At 45.8% G+C, this 23600-nt stretch overlaps 1 protein-coding gene across 5 annotated transcripts in view; it reads left to right on the top strand.

Moving 5' to 3' along the window:
- Positions 1 to 1051: 1051 nt before the first annotated feature.
- Positions 1052 to 23600, top strand: part of PPM1A (protein phosphatase, Mg2+/Mn2+ dependent 1A) — a 36307-nt gene continuing 13758 nt past the window's right edge. For 2 of the 5 annotated variants that reach the window (XR_009244243.1, XM_004597637.3), the window contains exon 1: positions 1055 to 1384. Coding sequence is in view for 2 of the 5 variants with exons in the window: in XM_004597637.3 (XP_004597694.3) it covers positions 1177 to 1384 (208 nt within the window). In the remaining 3 variants the exon portion in view is untranslated. Of the gene's footprint in view, positions 1385 to 3792; positions 4086 to 23600 lie in introns of those variants that run through there. The other 3 variants (XM_058655131.1, XM_058655133.1, XM_058655134.1) reach the window with 3 other exon arrangements.

The raw sequence follows: 23600 nt of genomic DNA, 5'->3' as shown, positions 1-23600 counted from the left end.
TCACCAATTATTGCGTACAGGTTGTCCCTCTGAAGTGACTTCCTAATTGTTAGACCAAACGTCCCAATCACTGCCTCACCTTGAATGCCTATAAATATTCTGGCGGGTTTTACTGAGCTGCTCTGTGGCGTGCTTCTCTTCCACCAAGTTCTTCTCTGCATCATGCCCTGTGCCCACACTGATCCCTCCGCCCGGGAAGCTGCCCACCATTCTCTGCAGACTCCTCCACATCCTTCGGCTCAAATGCCACCTGCCTCAGCAGGTCTGCCCTGAGCACCTGTGTTGTCACCTCCTCTGTTTATTGCCTTCACAGCACTGATGACATTCTGGAAGGCCATGGTTCTTTGTTGACATCTTCGTCTATGTCATTTTAACATCAACTTCTGGGCCCGGCGGTGTGCCCTAGTGGCTAAAGTCCTCGCCTTGAATGCGCCGGGATCCCATATGGGCGCCGGTTCTAATCCCAGCAGCTCCACTTCCCATCCAGCTCCCTGCCTGTGGCCTGGGAAAGCAGTCAAGGATGGCCCAATGCATTGGGACCCTGCACCCACATGGGAGACCTGGAAGAGGTTCCTGGTTCCCGGCTTTGGATTGGCACAGCACCGGCCGTTGCGGCTCACTTGGGGAGTGAATCATCGGATGGAAGATCTTCCTCTCTGTCTCTCCTCCTCTCTGTATATCTGACTTTGTAATAAAAATAAATAAGTCTTTAAAAAAAAAAAAAATCAACTCCTTGCGGGGGATGGAGCAAGAGACCCTGTCTGTTGGTTCCACTGTCTATCTACCCTCAGCATCCAACACAATGCCTGGCGCACAGCTGTTTAACAGATGAGCTTCTCTGATACAACCCACAGTAGCGCTAAGGCTCTGCTCCCACCTTCAGCTGAAAATCTTCCTTAGAGATGACGGAATTCCTGGCAATTCCCCACATTTCCCCCAAGGCCCCAGAGGACTCAGCATACTGGCACAAGATGGCCGCCCTCTCCTGCCCCACCCTATAGGGCTGCCCCCCAGTGATGTCACAACAGGAATTCTCTTACGCCTCTCATTCTGGAATAGCCCTTGGGAGAGCGGAGTTTTTCATAGCAGGCTCTCCATAGGCGAAAGGGAGGCAGATTAGGGTGGGGGGTAGCCCCCCACCCAACCTAAGTTAGTTTAGGCATAGCATCTTCTCAAATGATCAGGTCGATGAGAAAATGGGTGGTAGAAGCTGCACTTTGGGCTAAGATAAAGAAAAGGAGGACAGGAAGAATGAGGAAAAGTCGAAAAAGGGAGAGCAAAAGAACACAGAATGGGAGCAGAAGGAAGAGGAAGGAGCGGAGAAAAAAGAGGAGAAGAGGCCAGCGGATGAAGAGGGTGCTGGCGAGAAGGGCCCGGGAACAAGGTAGGGGACCACGAGGAGGAGGATGGGTTGAAACTCTGGTGCTGTGCCTCGGTTCCTTGTGACATAATGGGATGGCTTGGGAATAGGGATTTTCAGCTGGCCCCTGGCAGGTGCTGCTGAAACTGCCGAGCTGCATTTTTGAGAGCAATGTGAGAAGTTTCTTCAGTTATAATGGTGGAGGAAAAGGGGGTGGGGCACTGCTAGCTAGATGAAGGTTCAGCTTCCCCTCTAGAGCTGCCGTCCTCACCCCAAGTCCCCAGTTACTAGGATTATTAGCAAACATTTCTAAACCAGAGTTAAGATTGTTAACATACCTATAAACATACAGTCATGGCAAAAACCTCCTGCGAAAATCCTGGATGCGAATTAGGGCTGCAGCAAAGTCCCTTGGGGTTCAAAAAAGAAAAACTCGTCTCTTTCCGGTGTTCACGCCACCCGATAACTCAGCTTTATTCCCCTTTAGAATGACACTTAGTCACAGCAAAGGGAGATACAATCTCAGGCATCTTCAGTCAGACAATATTAAGATCTTCTGGTTCCCAATTTTAAAGTTACAGCCCATGTATTTTCCAGTTCTTAGCAAAATATCCTGATGCTATGTATGGAAGTAACAGCAGAAAGGGTTAGCTTTAGCGGCAGTCTTACACCGCGCAGGGGTCTGTAAAAATATCTGTGCGTTCACATTGTCTATTTTTCTACCTCTGCCACAACTGACCCAGATTCTCTTACGAGTGTAGAGTACAGAGGGAAGGAAGGACTGGGGCAGACAGACAGGATCTTCAAGTTTTCCAGAGATTCACTCCCGCCTTACAAACAGAAACTTTCTTTTTTAGGAATTCTCCAGCAGCTGCCACAGGGGCTTCCCTACTTCACAATGTTAATGAATCTACTAGCACGCTGCTCCTGCTGCTACTTGTCCAATCAGGCAGTGTTGCAAGGGTCTTTGATCTACTTATTTTTGGCACTTGTATGGCGAATTAGGAAACGTGTCCTCAGATGACACTGGGACCAAATGCATAGTCGATTTTATTTTTACTTTACCTACCTGGAAATGATCCATCTTCATTGTTAAAAACTCTCGCTCTCCACAGACACTGGGTAGAGTGATCTGGGAGTTTTCTGAAGATCTGTCGTCAGTCATTGCTCCAAAAGTGAAGCAACCAGACATAGTGTCAGACAAAAAAAAAAAAAAAAAAATGTGAAGATGGCTTTATGCGGCTGCAAAAGCAGCTCAGCGATTTTAGCTTAGCTGGTTTTTTAAGGGTTAAGATAACACATTGGTTTCAGGAGACAAAGTGAGGGAAGAATGCTCCAGAACTGAAACGTCTCATCCCCAAATTCACCTTCTCTGGCTAAAACTCAATCTGGCTATTAGTGTTGGTGTAAAGTATCCGCCTTCTACAAACGGGTTTTTTTTTCTTTCCTAAATGCGTTTTTCAAAAACAGATGCTGCACTTGGGCCTGTTTTTGCGTCCGTGGGGCGAGGCAGAGCCCAGAACAGGTTAAGCCCGTGACAAGGGCGCGGCGCCCAGGCCCACGCACAGTGCCCCGGAGGCGGCTCTGCCGGCTTTGCCGCGGTCTAGCTAGCCAGACCTGCACGTGCAGTTTCCACGCACCTGCGCTCAGCTCCAGCTCTCCACGGGAGGCGGGGCAGCTGCTACCTGTCCGGTCACCCTGCCTCTGTGCTTCTGCCATTAACCTCCCTGGAGGTGGTCCCCCTCCTTCCCCGGGACGTAACTCATGCCAATCCACATACTGAGCAACACCCGCTGGGGCCTCCAGACAAGCGCCCTGGCACGGGTGTGCGACCCGGGACGGAGCCTGCTAAGGCCGCAGGGGACGATGGCGTCCATCCCAAGGGTAGCTGGGGGGAGCGCCACGGCCACTGCGCTGCGAGCCAGCCGCTCGCGTCCTGGTACAAGAGCCGGCCCGGAAGCGCACACCGCCCCGGGAGGCTCGGGCCGGCAGCCCTCCCTGCCCCGGGGATCCCTACTCGGCGGCCTCGCGGCCTTGGCCTTTGGCTTCGTAAAGCCGACGGCTTCCCCCGCCCTCCTCAGCCTCGGCGCCGCCGGCAGGACGCAGCGCGCGGCGGTGACGTCACCGCGTTCCCGCCCGCTCCCGCCGCAGTGACGGCCCTCCGACATCCGGGTCCCTGGCAGCAGCGGGGGCCGCGGGGCGGGGCTGGGCGGGGCTGGGCGGGGCCGGCCTGGGAGGCGGCGGGTGGGGAGGGGGCAGGGCGGCCGTCGAGAGCGCGCGTGCGCGGGGCCGCGCTAGAGGCGGCGGCGGCGGCGCTGGGGACGGGCGCGCGCGCGCGCGGGAGCTGGCGAGCAGTGGTGTCGGCGCCTGCCCCGGCCCCGCGGCTTCGGGGGGCTCCGGCGGCTCGCAGCTCGGGGGGTTGTGGGGGGGGCGGGTAAGGAGAACGGGTGGTCGGGGCGGGGGGGAGGGGGGACGCCAGGCAGGTGAGGGCGCGAAGGCGATGAGGCCTCGGCTCTTCCTCCTCCTCCTTCGGGACCCGCTCTCTGCCTCCCGCTCCGACGCCCGGATGATCTGAGCCGCGAGGGCGCCGAGAGCCGGGGGCCCGGACGCAGCCCGGCTCCTCCCCTGGTCGGCCGCTGCCCGCCGCCGCCGCGGGGAACCCCTGCTCGCCCCCTGCCCGCCGCCTCGGCCGACCGAGGGACCTGCCCGCCCGCGGCTGCTCCGGGTAAGCGCGGCGCTCGGGGCCGAGGGCGGGAGGGCGGGTGGCGCGGGGCCTGCGCGGCGGGCGGGCGGGCGGGCAGGCCTTGGGGCCTGTAAACAAGCCGGGCGTCTGCCCGGGCGCTCCCGGGAGGAGACGCGACAACTCCACCCCCTGCCCGGCCTCCTCCTCCTCCTCCTTGCCGAGCCGCGGCCCGCAGCGGGTTAACGCCCGGCGGGGGCGCGACCCTCGGGCCGCGCTGGGCGGGTCGTGGGCCGGCCTGGCCCGAGGGAGCGGTCGCGGGGAACTTTTCTCCCCCGGAGCCGGCCGGGAGCGGTGCTTGGCGGCTGCCCCGGGGCCGCCCCTGTTGCCCTCCCGGCAGCCAGGGAGGCCTCCTCGGAGCTGGGCTGCACCCGGCCGGACACGCCGGATTCTGGAGAAGGAGCTTGTTGAACTGGAGAGGGGGGCGCGGGGCGCCGATGCAACCGGGTCCATTCATTGATGAAGGCGTCGGGAAGTAACACCCCCAAATCCCCGGCTTCCCTGTCTTTTTAACCGTGGGAAATGTGGGTGAAAGTTCCTGGCGTTAGGGACCGGTGGAGATGCGGTGGTTCTCTTCTGCTAGATGTTTTTAAACTTGCAGCCTGTGGAGAGCCTACCGCAGTTTTAGATACGTTTTGGAAATTTCTTCACCTGAGGGTTTTTTTCGTTTGTCTTCTCAAGCACCGCGAAGGTCAAACCCGAGTTGACCAAGCCCAGGCATCCGAGTGCCGCCCCCACTACCCCTCCACCAAGCTTGATTTCCCGCTCATTGGAAAAATGAGCGCATAGGTTTTAAGGAGTGATTGGAAGACTATGGGAAGAGGAGTATAAGTTTGGCAGAATAAATGGGCTGCAAATTATTGAAGGAAGTCCGAACTTCAAAAGCATTCTCAGGAAAAAAAAAAAAGATAGTCTTCCCAAACTCAAACGCTGGGATTTTAGTTGCAAAGCACTTGGAAGAATCACGTAATTCATTTCTTTCGAGATTGATTTGTTGAAAAGCTGAGTGATAGAGGGAGATGTTTTTGTCAGCTGGTTCATTCCCCAAAGGCTGGGCCAGGCCAGAGCTGGGAGCCAGCAGCTCCATAGCGGCGTCGCGTGGGGAGGAGAGACCTAGGAACCCAGGCCGTCTCCCTGCCTTGGCAGGAAGCTATTTTGGGAGCGGAGCAGCCAGGGCTGGAGCTGGTGCTGGGATTCTGCTTGTTAACGGGCCGATGCAAGGCCATCCCTAGAATTCTGGCCCTCTCGGCCTCGCTCTGTTGCTAGCAGGCTGTGCAGCACAATTCCCTTCAGCTGAAACACTGCGCTTCCATACTCTCATCTTTTTTTTCAAAGATTGGGTTTTTGTCAATGGCTTTGCAGGAATTTCAGACTGAGCAGGTAGTGACCATAATTGATGTAATGTTTCCTTTGTGGGTATAGTTTGAATCACAAAGTACCGTTTTTGTCCCTGTAGTGTAACTGTTTTAGGTGTGACATACATGTAATTGATGAAGCAACCAGGGATGATGGTCCTTAATGTGGAAGTTAATAATAGCAGTGCCACCTTATTACAGCTGCAGTGAGGTGCCAGTGGAGTGCATGCTTAAGATGTTTTAATTTGATACCAAAACTGACCTCCGTGAAGTCACTGTAAGAGATATATTAAGATTGATAATGTCTGAAGGTAGCTACTCCACCGAATGTGAGAAAGCATAGGGTTGAGTGGCCGTCAGGAAGTGGCTGTGTGTATGGTTTCAATCCTTTTCTGTCTTTTCCACGCAGTTTCGTGTGTTTGTACTTGGTGGGAACGGGCTGGAGTGATGACTCGGCAGAGCAGTTGAAAGGATCACACCGAGAACTGTTTAGTCATGGCGGTGCTCCTGAGGCTCTGTCCGTGGACAAGTCCACTCGGCTTGCAGAGTCTGAACTTTCAAATCAGCCGTGTCAGAGGGCTAGATTCTTCTATCACGTGAACTCTTATATATGTATTCATTTACTTGTTTTTTTGGTCGTCAGCATTTTGTGCCTGTTTAACATACCTTCAGCAACTAAGTGCCTGATGTGTGCTAGGCACAGAAGACCCAGCAGTCTAAAGTTGCTTTGTGTTTAGTTCCTGTTGAGGTGGGGAAGGCTAGAGTGGTGTGGGGCGGGGGTTGGTTCAGGCTGCAGATTAGAAGAGGCCCGTGACCCTTAGCAGCTTGAGGTAAAGCGCACTAGAAACACAGGGGGAAGATTTTCCTGTCCATTCAGTGTGGGTCTTCATTATTTTATCTTGGTTAGCCTTCAGAATGATTGGTGCCTAGTGCCTCATTTGTTGTGTTTTTTTTTTTTTTTTTTTAAGATTTTATTCATTTTATTACAGCCAGATATACACAGAGGAGGAGAGACAGAGAGGAAGATCTTCCATCCGATGTTTCACTCCCCAAGTGAGCTGCAACGGGCCGATGCGCGCCCATCCGAAGCCGGGAACCTGGAACCTCTTCCGGGTCTCCCATGCGGGTGCAGGGTCCCAATGCATTGGGCCGTCCTCAGCTGCTTTCCCAGGCCACAAGCAGGGAGCTGGATGGGAAGTGGAGCTGCCGGGATTAGAACCTGCGCCCATATGGGATCCCGGGGCTTTCAAGGCGAGGACTTTAGCCGCTAGGCCACGCCGCCGGGCCCGTAGTGCCTCATTTGTAAAAGTCAATGGGTAGCAGCATTCTTTTGTTGATGGTAAATATTGCTGAGCAGTTCCTAGATAGCCACAGTGAGTGGTTCAGATTACACCTACACTGTTTATAATGGCTAAAGGGATGTTGGACTGGGTTGAGTCTAGTTATTAAAGACTGACCTATGTCCACAGGGAGCTGTTAGCTCTGAAGTGCTCACCCAAGGGATTCATTTTGGAAGGTGAGAGTCTGTGCTCATGTAGGAATAATGGTAAGGTGATATTTTGATGAACCTCTCCAATGATTTTCTACTTTTAACTGGGCACCTGACTCGGAATGGTAACTCTTGTATACTTTCTGTCTCTAAGAAAATCGGGAGGGGGCAGCTATGTGGGAAAGGTGGTAGAAGCAATGTGTGCTCCAGTGTATGTACGGCCCTTCTGTTAGGGAGGCGGTAATGTCAAAGTGCTGCTTTATTTTCTACCTTTTGTGTTATAGTATGTCCTGCTTTCTGTAACAACAACACACGATTGAATATGGCTGCTCTGCTTGTTATTGTGCTATTAACCTGGATAGGTCCATTTTCTGACCTGGAGTGATTTGTAGTGTTTATAGGAGGGAAACGCATTAACTTAGGTTGCAGTCATGAGGTTGATTTTCTTTATTCTTCCTTCATCCTATTGGGTGCTGTATTACACAGATAACAATTATATGCTTTGTTACCAATCTCCAGCATCCTCAGATATTCCTTGATGATTTTGATCTTTTTTTGCTGTTGCAGCTGGATACTACCTAAATAAACTTTTTATCTCGTTTTTTGTTTGCTGAGGCTGGTAGGAGTTAGAGCGAGGAGATGATTGAGATGGATGATTACTTGCGTAACTGTCTAAATTGTGAGACTTTGTAGTTTTTAAAGAACTAGAGTTGCAAATAAATGATATCAGTAGAGTACTTATACTGGTATACAGTATTGGAGGTAGTGTCAGGATTTTTTTTTTTTAAAGATGTTATTGTTATTGGAAAGCCGGATATACACAGAGGAGGAGAGACAGAGAGGAAGATCTTCCATCCGGTGTTTCACTCCCCAAGTGAGTTGCAACGGGCCGGTACGCACCGATCCGATGCCGGGGACCAGGAACCTCTTCCGGGTCTCCCACGCGGGTGCAGGGTCCCAAAGCTTTGGGCTGTCCTCAACTGCTTTCCCAGGCCTGTTTTGTTTTTAAGATTTATTTAAGGGAAAAGTTATAGAGAGGAAATGAGAGAGAGGACGAGGTACTGATCCAGCTTCGATCTGCTACTTTTCAGCTGGCTGCAACAGTGGGAGCTGCCTGGGCAGAAGCCGGGAGTCAGGAACTCCATCAGGCTCCCACGTGGGCGCAGAGGCCCATGGGGTTGGGCCTTAGGTTGTTTTCCCAGGCACATTAGCAGGAAGCTAGATCAGAAGTGGAGCAGCTGGGGCTTGAACTGGTGTCCATGTGAGATGCCTGCCGTTGTAGCTACAACACCATGTCCATGCTGGAATAAACGTAGCAAGGGAGAGAACTTGAGTTTTAGAATTCTTAGGTTGTTTGGAATCCACTGACCTAATTTATGTAGTATTCGTATTTAGAATCTGTATTAAAAATCAATTTTTGTGGTTGATACGATTCAAATTTAAATCCCATGAGACTGAACTACCTTTGGATCCAGAAGAAAGTAAATAATATATGCCATATCTATTGACCATTTATTTGTGTCTGGCTTTTAAATGTTTTGCTTTAGTCCTCTAAAAATACATGACCTTATCTCCATTTTTACAAGTAAGGAAATGCAGCTGACCGCTCCATACCTTGGGGTACCTCATCAAGAGAATCGTGTAATTGAAGCTATTTAAAGAAGAATGCTGTCAGTACTGCACACATAGGGACTTTCCTCATCTGTATGAACAGCACAGTTTATGCAATGACTTCATTAGGCATTTTAAGGAATGTAAAAATGAAAGTGTATGAGACGATGCAGCTAGGCTCTGGACAGGTGCATCACCGTTTTGCATAAAGAACTTCATCTGCAGACCTCTTTTTGAAAAACCATCAGGCAGTTATTACGTACTTATTTTTCATTTGCGAGAGAGCCTCCCATGCTCTGGGTCATCCCCCAAATACCCACATCAGGAGGCAGGAATTCAGTACAGGTCTTCCCTGTGGGCAGCAGAATTCCAACCCCGTGAGCCATCACCACTGCCTCCCAGGATCTGTGTTGCAGGAAGCTGGAGTAGCCAATGGGTTTTTCCCAGTAGATGAGCCTTCTTAGTCCAAGAACCAAAAATGAAATAACTGAATGTTAATACTTCTAATTATGCAGTTAAGTTTTATAGGGCAAGAATCCCTTCTAAGACATCCAGAAAATATTTAAGAAATTAAATCAATTTCTCATTTTCAAAATTTCAGAAGTTAACACAGCTAGAAATTTGATCGAGTTACCATTGCTCAAAAAGAATAATGGAATTAATTTTAAATTTCCTGTGCTTATTACCCTTAATGAAAAACTTGGAGAAATGTTGCTGAGTAAACATAGTCAGCACAGTCATGCTGACAGCTTCGTGAAGAACATGGTCAAAGCAGTTCTTGAGGGGGCCAGCATTGTGACGTAACAGCTTAAACTCTTGCATGGGACTTCGGCATCTCATTTTGGAGTCTTGTTTAGGCTACTCTACTTCCTTCCCAGTTACTGGCTGATGGCCTGGGAAAAGCAGCGGAGGTTGGCTAAGTACTTGGGCCTCTGAGAAGCACTCCGGAGACCTAGAGGAAGCTCTTGACTCCTGTCTTTGGCCTGCCACAGTGTAGGTCGTTGTGACCCTCTAGGGAATGAGCCAGTGGATGGAATATCTGTGTCTATGTAAGTCTTTCAAATCAGTACATCAGTGTTTCAAAACCAGCAGCAGGAGCAGTAGTCCTTGTGAGTCAGGTGCTTTGTGTCCTTGCTCTTCCACTTGCTTATAGGATGCCACTTCATTCTCCATGATTCAGTTTCCTTATCCACCAAATGGATTTACCTTTCTGATTAAGGTTTTCTGGAAGATTCAGTGCACTGATTATGTAAGTTGGTCAACGCTTTCTACTGTGAAGAAAGTGCCAGATAAATTGTGGCAGCATAAACTCTGGATAGAAAATCTCGAAGTATTTTGGGGAAGAGGCTTGATATGTATAGGAGGTTGGTTGGCTTTGGGTAGTGTCAGCAGGGAAGAAATTGAGTGGAGAATTTAGAACAGATTGTTAAGACTGTGGCCGTGTAGAGTATGCATGCGAGTTGTGTGAGTAGACAAAGTGTAATTTTGGCTGTGTTAACTTGCAAAAGAATCAGTGGGTTTGGGAGCAGGGGCTGTGGTATAGTGGACAAAGCCACTGTGTGTGGCAGTGGCACCCCGTATGGTGCCAGGTTGAATCCCAACTGCTCCACTTCCCATCCAGCTTCCTGCTAATGCACCTGGGGAAGAAGTGGAAGATGGGCCAAGTGCATGGGGCGCTGTACGTACATGGGGACCTAGAAGAAGTTTCTGGCTCCTGGCTTTGGATTGGCCTAGCTCCTGCCCTGAGGAGTGAATTGTTAGATGGAAGATCTTTCCCTTTCTATCTCTGTAACTTTACCTTTAAAATAAATAAATATTTTAAGAAAAAAAGAAAACAATGGGTATATGTGAAAGTAACAATTGGATGCGCATAGATGACTGTAGTTTATATAAAGACAGCAGTAATAAAAGCAAAGGTGAATGTTCAGACTAGGTTGGTGAGGAAGGAAGGATGAAGGTTGGTGTTTTGGAGTGACATTTCATGGTGAGAAAAAGAAAGTTGTTTTGATGAGACCAGTTCTTTCTGTTTTACTTTAAGGTTGAAAAGTTGTCTTGCAATGGTTTAGGTCTTTGCTAACTCATCCCCAATCCGGTACTTGTTACAGCGCTGTGTCCAGCTATGGTCCCCACTAGCGTCTCGCACTGCCTGTCCTCTCCCATACTGTAAATCCTCACAGAAATCTCCCCCTCTTCTGTGCTTCACTGATTCCTTTTGACCCCTAGAATAATGCTTCAAGTCCTGCTTTGTCTTGACATGCGTAATTGTCCTTCAGGACTGATTTTTATCAAACTGATGTGTTTGTTTCTCTAAAAAATACCCTTTGATTTTCTCTCCAGGGATCTTTGCTTATTCTAATTTGCAGACTGTAATTCTTTCCTCAGGCTTTTGTTTTTTCATTTATCAACACTCACTTTCTAATGTTTTCAAAGTCTTCCCAGATGACCATCAAGTATTTCTTTTTTTTTTTTTTTTTTTTTTTTTAAATATTCATTTATTCATTAATTACATTGCATTACATGACACAATTTCATAGGTACTGGGATTCCCCCCCTTCACCCCAAACCCTTCCCCCCTCATGAATTCCTTCACCTTGATGCATAACCACAGCTCAGGTTCCGTTGAGATTCCCTAATTAAAAGTTTACACCATACAGAGTCCAGCATCCCACTTGTCCAGTTCAAGTTCAACCGCCTCTTAGGGAGGCCCTCTCAGGTTTGTAGGCAGAGCCAGCAGAGCGTCACCTCGATCAATTAGAAGCACCAACATATCATCAGCAACAGTCCAGGTATGATGAGGCTGGTGCAGAGTCCACTGATTGACATAGTCCGTCTTAGGGTTTCCCCTTGTCCAGTTTTCCGCTGCAAGCATAAAGCTGAGGTGGTTGATTCATCTACTCCATTTTCCATCTTTTTTTGATTAATGCTTTGATTCCTCCATTTTGTTCAGGGGAATCCCCCTCCATGCTTCTTGCGTTTATTTGCAGAGTCAGTGTCCTGTCAGAGGATCTGTTCAGGTTCCTCGACCATCAAGTATTTCATCTCTCCTTTCTCTGTACTTTTCTAGCAACAGCTGCATGGTATTCATATGGCATTAAGCATGTAGATTTCTTCTAGGTATGTGTTGCATAATTGTAATTATGTCTGATTAATTCTGAAGGGAAAAATAACAATAACTTTGTGTTACAATGTGGGTAAGCCTAGCAGGGTGCTTATGGGTGAACAGACATTTAAATGGTTAGAAAGTATTAAGCAAAGTGTACTTAAGCGGGAGTAATTACTGCTAGAGGTGATTGTTGAAGTAGTTCTAAACTTTGCAGTAGTGAACATTTCTGACTTTGACTGGAGCTGAGTAACTATGGAGGTAACAGAAATCTCAAGTGTAGCAGTGTAGTTGGTGTGGAATTCTGGCTGGCTGTAGACCTAATAGTCCAGTTTTCTACATTGTAGCTTTGTGGGTTAATAAGAAATTAATAATCGTCATATTTCCAGGTTAGTTTGCTTTTGCAGGATGGAGTTCCCAGCTTCTGGCTTTGGTCTTTTGCCACCATTTGAAGAGTGAACCAGATCATCCATTTGGCTGGAAGATCTCTGTCACTTTTTCTTTTAAATAACGAAATGCATCTTTATACACATAAAAACTTTAAAGTTTACCAAAGTTAAACTATCTGTAGTTTGGGAAAATGCAGTACAGTTTCTTTTACATTTTTTTCATGGATAATTTCATATGGTCTGTGGCTGTTTAGGTCCCTTTATTTGAAAGTGATGTTGATGAGACCAGAATCATGAATCAGTTCTTTATTTGAGAGGTGGAGTCACAAAGAGAGGGCGGGGTTGGGGGGGGCTGCAACAACCAGGGCTGGGATGGGCTAAACTTGGGCGCTTCTTTCAGCTCTCCCATGGGCGTGCAGGGGCCCAAGCACTGGGACCAGCCTCCTTGCTTTCCCAGAAGCATTAACAGGGAGCTGGGTAGGAAGTGGAGCAAGCTGGGACTTGTACCGGCACCTCTGTGGGATGGTGCCGTCACAGGCTGTGGCTTTCCCTGCTAAGTGCCCAATGCTGACCTCTGTGGAGACTATTGTAAGAAATTTTCAGTTAGAGTTAAATCTTAGCGGTACCTTCAGGTTGTAATCTCTGTCTTACTAGTTGAAGTAGAGATGGGGATAATTTGCTCAGTTTAAGGCTAGTAACAGAAGCCAAATCCATATCCTTAATTTTGCAAAATAATTCTATATCTTGGTCATGGCAGTTTTATTGCTACCACTGAATATCAAATGATAGTTGCAGTATTTTTAAATCTTTGCATATGAAAGATATAACTTTTGATCCATTGTGCCCAAAGAGGGACTTTTATGACTGAGCTGGATCCTGAGACAGCAGTATGCACTAACTTGGAAAAGTACATTACCATGTCAGCTCCTTTTGGAACTTCTCACCGAAGCCTCTTGCAATTTTCAACACGCACAAAAGTCTTTGAAGGAGTGGCCGGTTCGCCTCGCACACATTGCGGTCTCGGTCTCGCTCTTTCCAGCTCTGCTCCTGTTGGCTGTTGCTGCAGACTTGGTGGTTCACATAGTGGAGCTGCCGCCCACTTGGGGGACCGGGGTTGTGTTCCTGGTCCAGGCTGTTTCCCAGCTCACCTCCAGACTCTTGGGGCATTTGAGGAGTAAACCAGCGGTTGAGAGCTTTCTGTGGCTGCCTCTCAAACACAAAAATATTTTTATTTTTATTTTTTTATAAATTTTATTAATTACATTTCATTATGTGACAGTTTCATAGGCTCTGGGGCTGCCCTAACCCCTCCCTGTACCCTCCCCCCCATGGTGGATTGCTCCACCTTGTAGCTGTATTACATTTTTTTTTTATTACATTGCATTATGTGTCATGGTTTTATAGGCCCTGTGACTCTCCCCCCCACCACCATAGTGTATTCCTCCACCTTGTTGCGTTACCACAGATCAAATTCAGTTGAGATTCTTTCATTGCTTGCATCTACCAGGCAAGAAGTGCTGCATCTTGTTGTCTAGAAAAGCTCATCAGTTTCTTGGGGAGACCATCTCTGGTCCAAAGGTAGAGCCGGCAAAGTGGTTTTGATAGTTCCACAGAACTGTATTGCTGCCAGTCTCACCACTCCAGGCACGATGCGGTCATTGGAGAATCCACTGATTGATATAGTCCATCATATAGTCTCCAGTTGGGCCATTTTTTCATTGTCAAGAGATAGCTGAGGTGGTCGATTGACTTGTTCTGTCATTTGATGTTTAGCATCCAGAGACCGAAAGCTCGATTGCGGGGATCCCAGAAGAAACTTTTTGAGATTCCTGTATGCACCAGCAAGCACAAGGCCCGGCCAAAAATATTTTTAAAACATGTAAAGACATGCTTATACTATAGTTAGTTCAGGAAGCTAAACACAGTTTTGTTTTATGGCCTGTTTTATTCGTATTCACTGTTTTGCAGCCTGCTGTCATAAATTATTTCGTTGGTTCTTTATTCAAATGCAGTTACTAGTGAGGTTAAGAAGATATTTTTCAAGTTAAGCTACCTAATTGGATTACAATGGAGCTTGTACTATAAATGGAAATTCCAGTGTTAATTGAAAATAAATTGCTTGAAAAATAGGGACCTATTTCATCTTTTCAAAATAGACTCTCAAAATGAATGTTAGATACTGTTCTGTAGTATATGAATGTTAGATACTGTTCTGTAGTATATGAATGTTAGATACTGTTCTGTAGTATATGAATGTTAGATACTGTTCTGTAGTATATTATGGTGTCTGCTTACCTTCTGTTGAACATGTGACAGAGAAAACTGAGCGTGAGCCGAAATTACAGCAGATTGAGCAGGCGTAGGTCACGTATAGTCCAGGTGCGGTTCAGGCGGGCTTTGTTTTCGTCTGTGAGGTGACTGCCATGGGTGACGATGTACATCAGCATTTTTCTGGGCCATACTATGTGTTGCTTCATTTTTTTTTTAAGCTAGAGAATATGTTATTCAACGACTCTTACCCTGTTTCAAAGTGTAAAACCATAATTGATTAAGAACTTTGGATGTCTTGGATTCTTAGCACTTTTACTGTGAAAGAAAATTGCATCCAATTTAGTGTCGCATCAGAGAGACAGCTGGCTCACCTGTTTTCAAAGTATAGAAATAAAAAGTATGAATGATACATGTGGCTGCTGCATATTATTTTTTTTCTGAGCATGATTAGAAAATTATCTTTTGAGTATTCCATCCTGCTTCAAGTGTTAAATGCATGACAGTGTCATCACATTCTGCAAAGCAGAATATTATTTTTACTGAGTATGTTTTGACTGGAGAGGCCCATGCTACCCAGTGGTATCTTTTTTCAGCGGCTGAGCCGTAACTTACCCGGGTCTGTCTTTAAGTGCTTCCTGATAGTGTAAGGAAGTGCTTCAACGCCTAGATAACATCTACAGTGATTTTTGTACTGGATTGCTCAGCTCTTTAAGGTTTTGTTTATTTTTGTTGTTTTTTAAGATTTATTTATTTTTATTGGAAAGTCAGATTTATAGAGAGAAGGAGAGAGGTCTTCCATTCTCTGGTTCACTCCACAAGTGGCTGCAGTGGCCAGAACTGAGTCAATTCGGAGTCAGGAGCCAGGAGCTTCTTCTGGGTCTCCCAAGTGGGTACAGGGTCCCAAGGCTATGAGCCGTCCTGGACTGCTTTCCCAGGCCACAAACAGGGAGCTGGATGGGAAGTGGAGCTGCCGGGATATGAACCAATGCCCATGTGGGATCCAGGAACATGCAAGGTGAGGACTTTAGCACTAGACTAACTCGCCGGGCTCAAGTTATACATTTTTAATAAGATATATTATTTTTTGTTTGAAAGGCAGATTTACAGAGATAGGAGGGACAGAATCTTACCCACTGGTTCACAACCCAGTTGACTGCTGTTGCCAGATCTGGGCCCGTCTGAAGTCAGGAACCTAGAGTTTGTTCCTGTCTCCTAGTGGGTGCAGGTGCCCATGTTTTGCTGCTTTCTCAGGCACAGTAACGGAGTTAGAGAGGTGGGACCCATGCGGGATGCTGGCACAGCAGGTGGAGGCTTAATTGACATCAGTCTGTGTGTGTGTGTGTGTGCGGTTTTTGTTGTTTCAACTTCTTTTTTATTGAAAGGTAGAAGTAGCAGCAGTGGGAGGAGCAGTTATTCAATTTGCTGGTTTACTTCTGAGATGCCTGCAGCAGCTGTGGCTGGAACTGGAGCCAGGAGCTTCATCTAGGTTTCCCGCGTGGTAACAGGAACTCAAGGTGTACAAAGTGGGAAGCTGAGATGGGATTCAGCTCGGGGCGATCTGATAACGGGAAGCAGGTGTCCCTGGTGGTGGCACAGTGCTGCCCCAGTAAATTTTGTCATTCCAATTTTAGTGTGTGTCCTGCCAAAGTCAGCGTGTCTTTTATACAGTAAAATTACAAGGTGAAATTTAAGATTTTTTTTTCCTAAGAGACCTTGAAAATGAATTTTCTAGCCTCTTGACAGCTTTTGTTTCCAAGTTACCTTGTACTTTTCATGTTAAAAAGACTAGTTGAAAAAGTTAATCCGTCTATGAATATACAGTAAGTGAGAAAATGAACAAATAAATAGCTTAAAATTGGAAAATGTGTGACTGTCAGTAATAAAAATGTCTTCTTTTTTTCCCTCCAAATATATTTTCTATGACATTTTTAATGATTCAGTTGTTGAAAAAAACTTGTTAAAATCAATTCCTGAAAACTTCAAGGAGGCTGCAAGTTTGTTTTTGCTCAACATTAATCAGAAAGTCATTATGATATTTCAATAGAAATAAAACCCAAACCAAGCTATTCCATTAAGAGGATGAAGATGTAAGGCTCTAGTGTGTTAGTGGTCAGCTTCTGGGACAGTGAATGCCTTTGTGCTTTTTAGGAAAGAATCATTAATTCTGATAGCAAGGGGTCTGTCAAGGTGGTAGCTTGCTGTTGTCTTGTCCCACATCAAGCAACAGTCTCTGCTAAATATTATGAGTAAGAAAATATATGCTGTTTCTCTCATGGATCTTAACACCTAAAGTGAGAGGTATCCCGGGGTAGGTGCTAAGATGGGGAATCTGAGGGTGCTTACGCTTTCTGACACAAGGAAGTGCACGGAGTGGAAAAGTTAATTTTTGGGCCCTGTCATTTTGAGATAAGGCTCTTAGGTATAGGAGGCAGGTACAAATACATTTTTTTTTTAAACTATATATTCAAAGAGTTTTCACATAGAGGACTTCTCTACTTTTCCCAACACTGTTCATCTAAAATCACGGCATTCCCTAACACAACTTATGAACTCGGTGATTCAGTGAATCTGTGTTAGATTGTGTCAGCGAGTCTGTCAAAGGCCTTTATTTCCCCCTAGCAAGAGCATTTCCTATACGTAAAATACATAGTATATCCCTGTATGTGAAGAAACCTTTTATAATCCTGAATGTCAAATAAGCATGTTTACTGATACACAGAGTTATCAGTAAACACTTATTTCTCTGAGGGATTTTATTTGTTTAAAACAAAAGAAAAATTCTGGATTGACTTAGGAAATCAGTGACCATTTTATGTGTGCGTGTATGTGGGGGTTGTCAGTCCGACTCCAACTTCTCATGTATGCATGGATTGAAAAATAACAACTCCACTTCCCATCCAGCTCCCTGACAGTGGCCTGAGAGAGCAGTGGGGAAGCTTGCTCTGGGACCCTGCAGCTGTGTGGGAGACCTGGAGGACATTCCTGGCTCCTGGCTTTGGATCCGCTCAGCTCTAGCTGTTACAGCCACGTGGGGAGTGAACCAGGGGAGAGAGGATGTTTCTGTCTGTCTCTCCTTCTCTCTGTAAATCTTTCAACAACAACAAAAAAAATAAGTCTTGTTAAAAAAAAATAATAACTAGGAATTGAATCTATGTCAGAATCTTGAAACAACATATGCAAGGCTGATAAATTTGAATTAGTTAATGATGAAGCACATTGATGTTGCCAGTGCTAGGATATAGGCTATACAAATCTTTCTCACATTCCACTTGTAGGATAGTTGGGGAAAATAGGCCAGGGAGTAATTTTCGTAGTCACTGGAGCACCCCAATTAAATTTAACCTAGACATTTTCCAGGCAATTCTATACTTACAAAATTTAACAAGTTATACAGTAGGTACCTTTGTAAGATTATGTTATGGAATGTGTCATTTCGATTTCAGCACAGGTCTAGGTGTTGATCAGTGCAAAGGTTGTTGAAGAGCTAAGCATGAGCTCAGAGTTGCACTGTGGCTCAGCATTCCTCGGTAGTCCTGGTGACTCCTGCCGGTCCGACTTCCTGCTGCTGAGCATCCTGGGAAGACACGTGCACTCCAGCCATGCAGGGGCCTTCTCCAGCTCCGTCTTTGCCTTTCAAATAAAATAAAGAAGAATTAAAAAAAAATCATGTCAGATGAAGGAAACATGCCTCACGGTTCCCCACATGTCACAAGCAGTTTGTGAGGTTGAAAATTTCAAAGTCTGGTGTGAGCTGTACATTTTTATTTAACTGGGTAAAGACTAATTATCTTAAAATAATGTGCGGGCAAAAAACTGTGAGCTTTATCTGAATTGTTTTGGTTGGTGCAATTATTGATTTTAGTTGGTTTTTTGAAAATTTTAAAAACTTTTCTAGCAAATTTAGTTCATTCTCAGTTAATTGCATTAGAATTGTAAGTGAAACTTGGAGGAGGTTAAGAAGTTAGTGTTTAGTTGAAAAATGAAATAAATATTTAGGCTATAAGGTGAAACATTTGGCAAGTAAGAAATTTTCAGGTAACTTTAAAAAAGTTTAAGTGCTTTTCATATTAATTTGATCCATTTTTTTAGCCTTTTAATGTAAAATAAGAAAACGCAAGTTTTAAAGTTACTTTATAATTCATCCATTATAAAATTCAGCTATTGAAAGTTTGCATCTGAGTGGTTTTTGATGTCCTTTCATAGTATTATGACATCAATACAGTTTAATTTCAGGACATTTTTATCTTTCCCCGGAATAAACTTTGTCACGTTAGCAGTTACTCTTCGTTGTCGTCTCTCCAGCCCCATCAGCTCTGTGTAATTTACCTTCTGTTTGTAGATTTGGATAATTTAGATATTTCTTATAAACTGAGCATAGTTAAATTTCTGGTCAGTAATTTTTTTTAAGTACATCTTGCATGTCTCATCTAGCTTTGGAAAAGTTAGTTGCCTTCTACAGTTTAAATGTTTATTTCCCTTTTATGTGACTGGAAAAAAATATTTAGTAGTTGGGGGATTTAAGTAAGTTTAAGAATCAGGCTCTTGACAGTGGTAGAACTCAAGGGAATGAGTGGCATTATTGCTCACTTGCAGTAATGCTTCTCTGATTCCCCAGCAGCCCGCAGCTTCTCCCTGAGGTATCCCTGGAGTCGCCATTTCTCTTCTGCTTCTTACATTCATGCTCTATCTGTTCACTCAAGGGTTTCCCTTTGTATTGGTCTTGCCTTAATTTTACTTTCTTGTTTTACTAAATCCAAGGATGAAGAAGAGTTTTAAAAGCAAGGAGTGAGGGGCTGGCATTTGGTGCCGCAGATGCCATTGGGATGATGCCTGTGTCTCAGAGTGCCAGGGTACAAGTCCCAGCTTGGCCACAGGTCCAGCTTTCCTGATCGCATGCACCCTGAGAAGCAGCAAAGAGTGGCTGCCAGGCATGGGTTCTTGTAGCTGCTTGGGACGCCAAGCTTGTGACCCCAGCTCCTGGCTCCAACCCAGCCCAATCCCAGCAGTGACGGATATTGGAAGAGTGAACTATTACATCTTTCTTTCTCTTTCAGTTAAGTGAAAATTAATTTTTAAAAGGAAGAACAGAAAATAGAGGAGCTTGCTGAGGCTGGGCAGGAGCACACTGGTAAGAGCTGGAATAGAGAGAGTTTTGAAATTTCAGTGACACTGAGTTTGTAAGTGGTCAGTCAAGCTGGGGATGCTTGGGAAAGCGTAGATTCGAGTGGGACGAAACAAAAGCCAGAGGTGTGCAATGCAAGAGAAGACTGGTGGCTTTTTCTTAACTTTTCAGTTCTGAATTGTGAGCTTTAGTTACACATCATTGTAGCACCAAAGATAAGTAAGTCCCTTTTCTGAGGAGATCTAGTACCCTTAGGATATTTTCCTGCTAGAACATTGTATCCAGTTTTTGAACTGAACCATTATCATGTATTCTGAGTTATTGCAAGATTTTCAGGTTGAAAGCAGTCGAGTGGTAGGATTAGTTTTCAGAGACCTGGAAGAGGTTCCTGGTTCCCGGCTTCGGATCGGCGCAGCACCGGCTGTTGCGGCTCACTTGGGGAGTGAATCATCAGACAGAAGATCTTCCTCTCTGTCTCTCCTCCTCTGTGTATATGTGACTTTGTAATAAAAATAAATAAATCTCTTTAAAAAAAGAATACATACATTTATTCTTTCTTTGAAATTTAGTTTCTCTTTGATAATTTTCTTGCGGAGTGCCGAGCTGCCGCTCTTCCTGGCTTGTTTGTGTTCTCCAGTAGCCGGACCTGCCTTGTCCCTACAGTCTTCATTCCTTGCAGTTGATTGCCAGAGGCTCTTCACTTCTATTAATTCTCATGACACTTAAAATAGTTCATAATTCTTTATGTCAGTTTATTATCTTTTGAAATGTATACATCTGTATTTTGAAAAGCCTATTTCCGAAAAGAGGGAGAGGAGGGTAATGGTATCTTCCGTCTGCTGGTTCACCCCCAAATGGCTGCAGCTGCTGGAGCTGAGCCGATCTGAAGCTAGGAGCCAAGAGTCTCCTTCAGTTCTCCCATGAGACTGCAGGGGCCCAAGGACCTGGCCATCCTCCGTGCTCTCACAGTTGGCAGCAGGGAGCTTGATCAAAAGTGGAGCAGCCAGGACATGAGCTGGTGCCCATCTGGGATGCCAGCACAGCAGGTGGAGGGCGAAGCATTCTGTATGCCACTGCTCAGCCCCGAAGTTCTTAGCTCTGTTAATACTTTTAATTCTTAGTGTACCATCTTAACCACTTTAAAATTTTTCCCTGATTATTTGGAAGATTGAGAGAATAATATGTTGCTTCACTCCAGAAATGCCTGTGACTCTAGGCTGCGTCTCAGTGTGGGTTTCTCAGTTGAGTGGCATGGGTCCAACCACCTGAGCTATCACTGCTGCCTCCAAGGTGTACGTGAGAGGGTGCTGGACACGGGGGGCCTGGACTCAGCCCAGGCACTTGGTGACAGCTGGGCCCGCATCGGTAACACTTTATTATGGTGTGTTTTTCATTTTTTAATTTAAAACCAAATTACCTTTAATTTTCATATATATATGTGTGTATACATATATATATAAGCTATTACTTCATTTTCTTGTTTTCTCAAAAATGAGGCTGTGACGTATCCTTGAATACTATTTTCTAGGATTATTTAATTATTCACTTGAAAAGCAGAATTACAGAACAAGAAGCAGAAAAATAAAAAGATCATCCACTGGTTGGTTCATTTTATAAATGGCCACAGTATTGGTGCTGGGCTAGGTGGAAGCGAGAAGACTGGAGCTTAACTTGAGCCTCCCGTGTGCATGGAGGAGCCCAGGGCTTGGGGCCCCCTGCTGCTGCCACCCACGGTCAGAAGTGGAGTAGCCTCAGAAGTGGAGTAGCCGGGACTCAGACTTGGCTCTGAGACTCATCACAGGTGACAGCTGGAAGCTTTGCCACAGTGCTGGTCCTCCTGTGTACTTTTTAGAAATTTATTTCTTCAGAATTTTCATGTGTAGGTTCTAGAAATTGTGTTTCTGGCAGTTTTGTTCTGTTATTTGCCTGAAAATAGTGACTTAAGTATTTCTTGGCTGTCCTTTCTGGATACCAAATACCATTTCTGTCTTGCTCTTGGAATCTAAAAAATGACAAGTTGAATTTGGTAGAGTTATTTAATTCAAATGTTCCATTTTGTAGAGATTGTTTACTTGTTTGAAAGGCTGAATGATACAGGTACTCCATCCAGATTTCCCAAGTGAGTGAAAAGGGGCCCACGTACTTGGATCATCTTCTGTGGCCTTCCCGGACTCCGTAGCCAGGAGCTGGGTCAGAGGCAGAGCAGCTGGGACTGGACCTGGCCTCCAATGTGGGATGCTGACCCCTGCTGCTCCATAGCACCAACCCTGGTCTGCATTTCTGAGCGATGACACAGGGTTGGTCCTGTTAGTTTGTTTTAGGTAGGATACTTTGTCCCTGATTTTTCTGTTGCTGCTTGTTGAAATTGCAGAAGACTTCCGTTTTCATCAGTTTGGGAGTTTTCCAACAGGGTCCCTACTGTTGAATATTACGTTAATTCCTGTGGCTGCTGTAACCAACCAGTCGCCACTCATCTGGTGGTGGGAAACGGTGCAGACTTACTACACTTTTCTATAGTTCTGGAAACTATAAGCTCCAGATTAGTGTTCCTAGGTCACAGCGTGTTCATTCCAGAGATATGGAAGGAGTCTGCTTGGCCTTCCCTGCTTTCTGGGCCGTTGCAGCCACATTACTCCCATCTTGAAGGCCAGCACTTGGAGGTCTTGCTCTGGCTTCATTTGCTCTACCACATCCCTACCACATCCGCCTCTCTCCCTTGTGATCTTGTGATCGCAGTTTTAGGCCTCTGGCTAATCCAGGATTACCCTGTCATCTGAAAAGTCTTAATCATTTTTGCTCAGGGCTTCCCCCTCTCCCTCAAGGTAGCATTTACAGGATAGGGATGTGATAACTTTGGGCGCCATTAGTCAAGTATTTTGTTTTGCTTTGTTTAGGTGAGGTCACTGTAGTAAAAAAATCCAGTTCCAAGGTCTGACACCATAGTGTAGTAGGTTCATCTTCCACTTGCGTTGCCAGCATCATGTACAGGTAACATTTCGAGTCCCAGCTGCTCGACTTCCAGCTCCCTGCCAGCAGTGAAGGATAGTCAAGTCCTTGTACCTCTGCAATCACGTGAGAGACCTGGAAGAGGCTTCTGACTCTTGGCTTCATACTGGTCCAGCTCCAACCATTGTGGCTTTGCAAGGAATGGACCAGTGGATGGAAGATTTCTGTGTTTTCTCTCTCTGTAAATCTACCTTTCAAAGAAAAAGAAAGAAACCCTTTTAAAAACAAGCTGTTTCGAGTAAATCCGTCTCGTCTTGTGGTGTTAGCTCGATGCTGGGAAGGTGTGGGGAGTTCTGGGAAGCCGTACTCGGTCTTGTGGTGTTAGCTCGATGCTGGGAAGGTGTGGGGAGTTGTGGGAAGCCGTACTCGGGGAGAGACTAACAGTGCATGCGGTGTGGAGCGCAGGCCGCCGGCTGCGGACCATCCTGCAGCTGCTTTTTTTCTCCTTACAGATTGATCTTCCTGATACTTCTACAGCCCATCATCACGGAATGGGGAGTAAGAGTTTTTAAAAGTGGGAATCCATCAGCATAAATTTAGACTAAAAATTAAGCTAAAAGTGATGTTTATCTTGATATTCCTGGAGTTTTAGTTCTTATACATTTCTCAGAACAGGGTTGATTTGCAAGTAGTGAAGTTTGTTCTGTTATCAATGAGGAAAGTTAAATATTAAGCTAAAAACACATAATACATTGATGTACAACTTTTATGATAAAAAGGTAATTTACTTTGGAGCAGCACATCCCGTATATGCTGTGCTGTTGATGCATCAAATTCTAAGGACATGAAAGGAATGTCTTGCTAGTAATGAAGTAAATAGTTGGACAGTGTTAATCTAAGTTCTTTTTGTTTTATATTTTGGATTTTGCTCTCCTAGATATGTTATTTTGAGAAACTCAAGTTACTTGCAATATTTTCTGTAATGTAAAGAGTTCAACTATGGCAGAGTCATACAGAGAACAACTTGATTTTAAAGCAAAATGAACAGGGCCTGGCTCCTTGCATCCTCCAGGATCCCATATGGATGCCGGTTTGTGTCTCGGCTGCCCCGCTTCCCATCCAGCTCCCTGCTTGTGGCCTGGAAGGCAGCAGAGGACAGCCCAAAGCCTTGGGACCCTGCACCAGCATGGAAGACCTGGAGGAAGCTCTTGGCTCCT

The sequence above is a fragment of the Ochotona princeps genome, chromosome 26 (assembly GCF_030435755.1).
Source record: "Ochotona princeps isolate mOchPri1 chromosome 26, mOchPri1.hap1, whole genome shotgun sequence".
NCBI classification, from domain to species: Eukaryota; Metazoa; Chordata; class Mammalia; order Lagomorpha; family Ochotonidae; genus Ochotona; species Ochotona princeps.
Note: the sequence above shows the minus strand (reverse complement) of the source record. Positions and strands in the feature narration are given on the sequence as shown.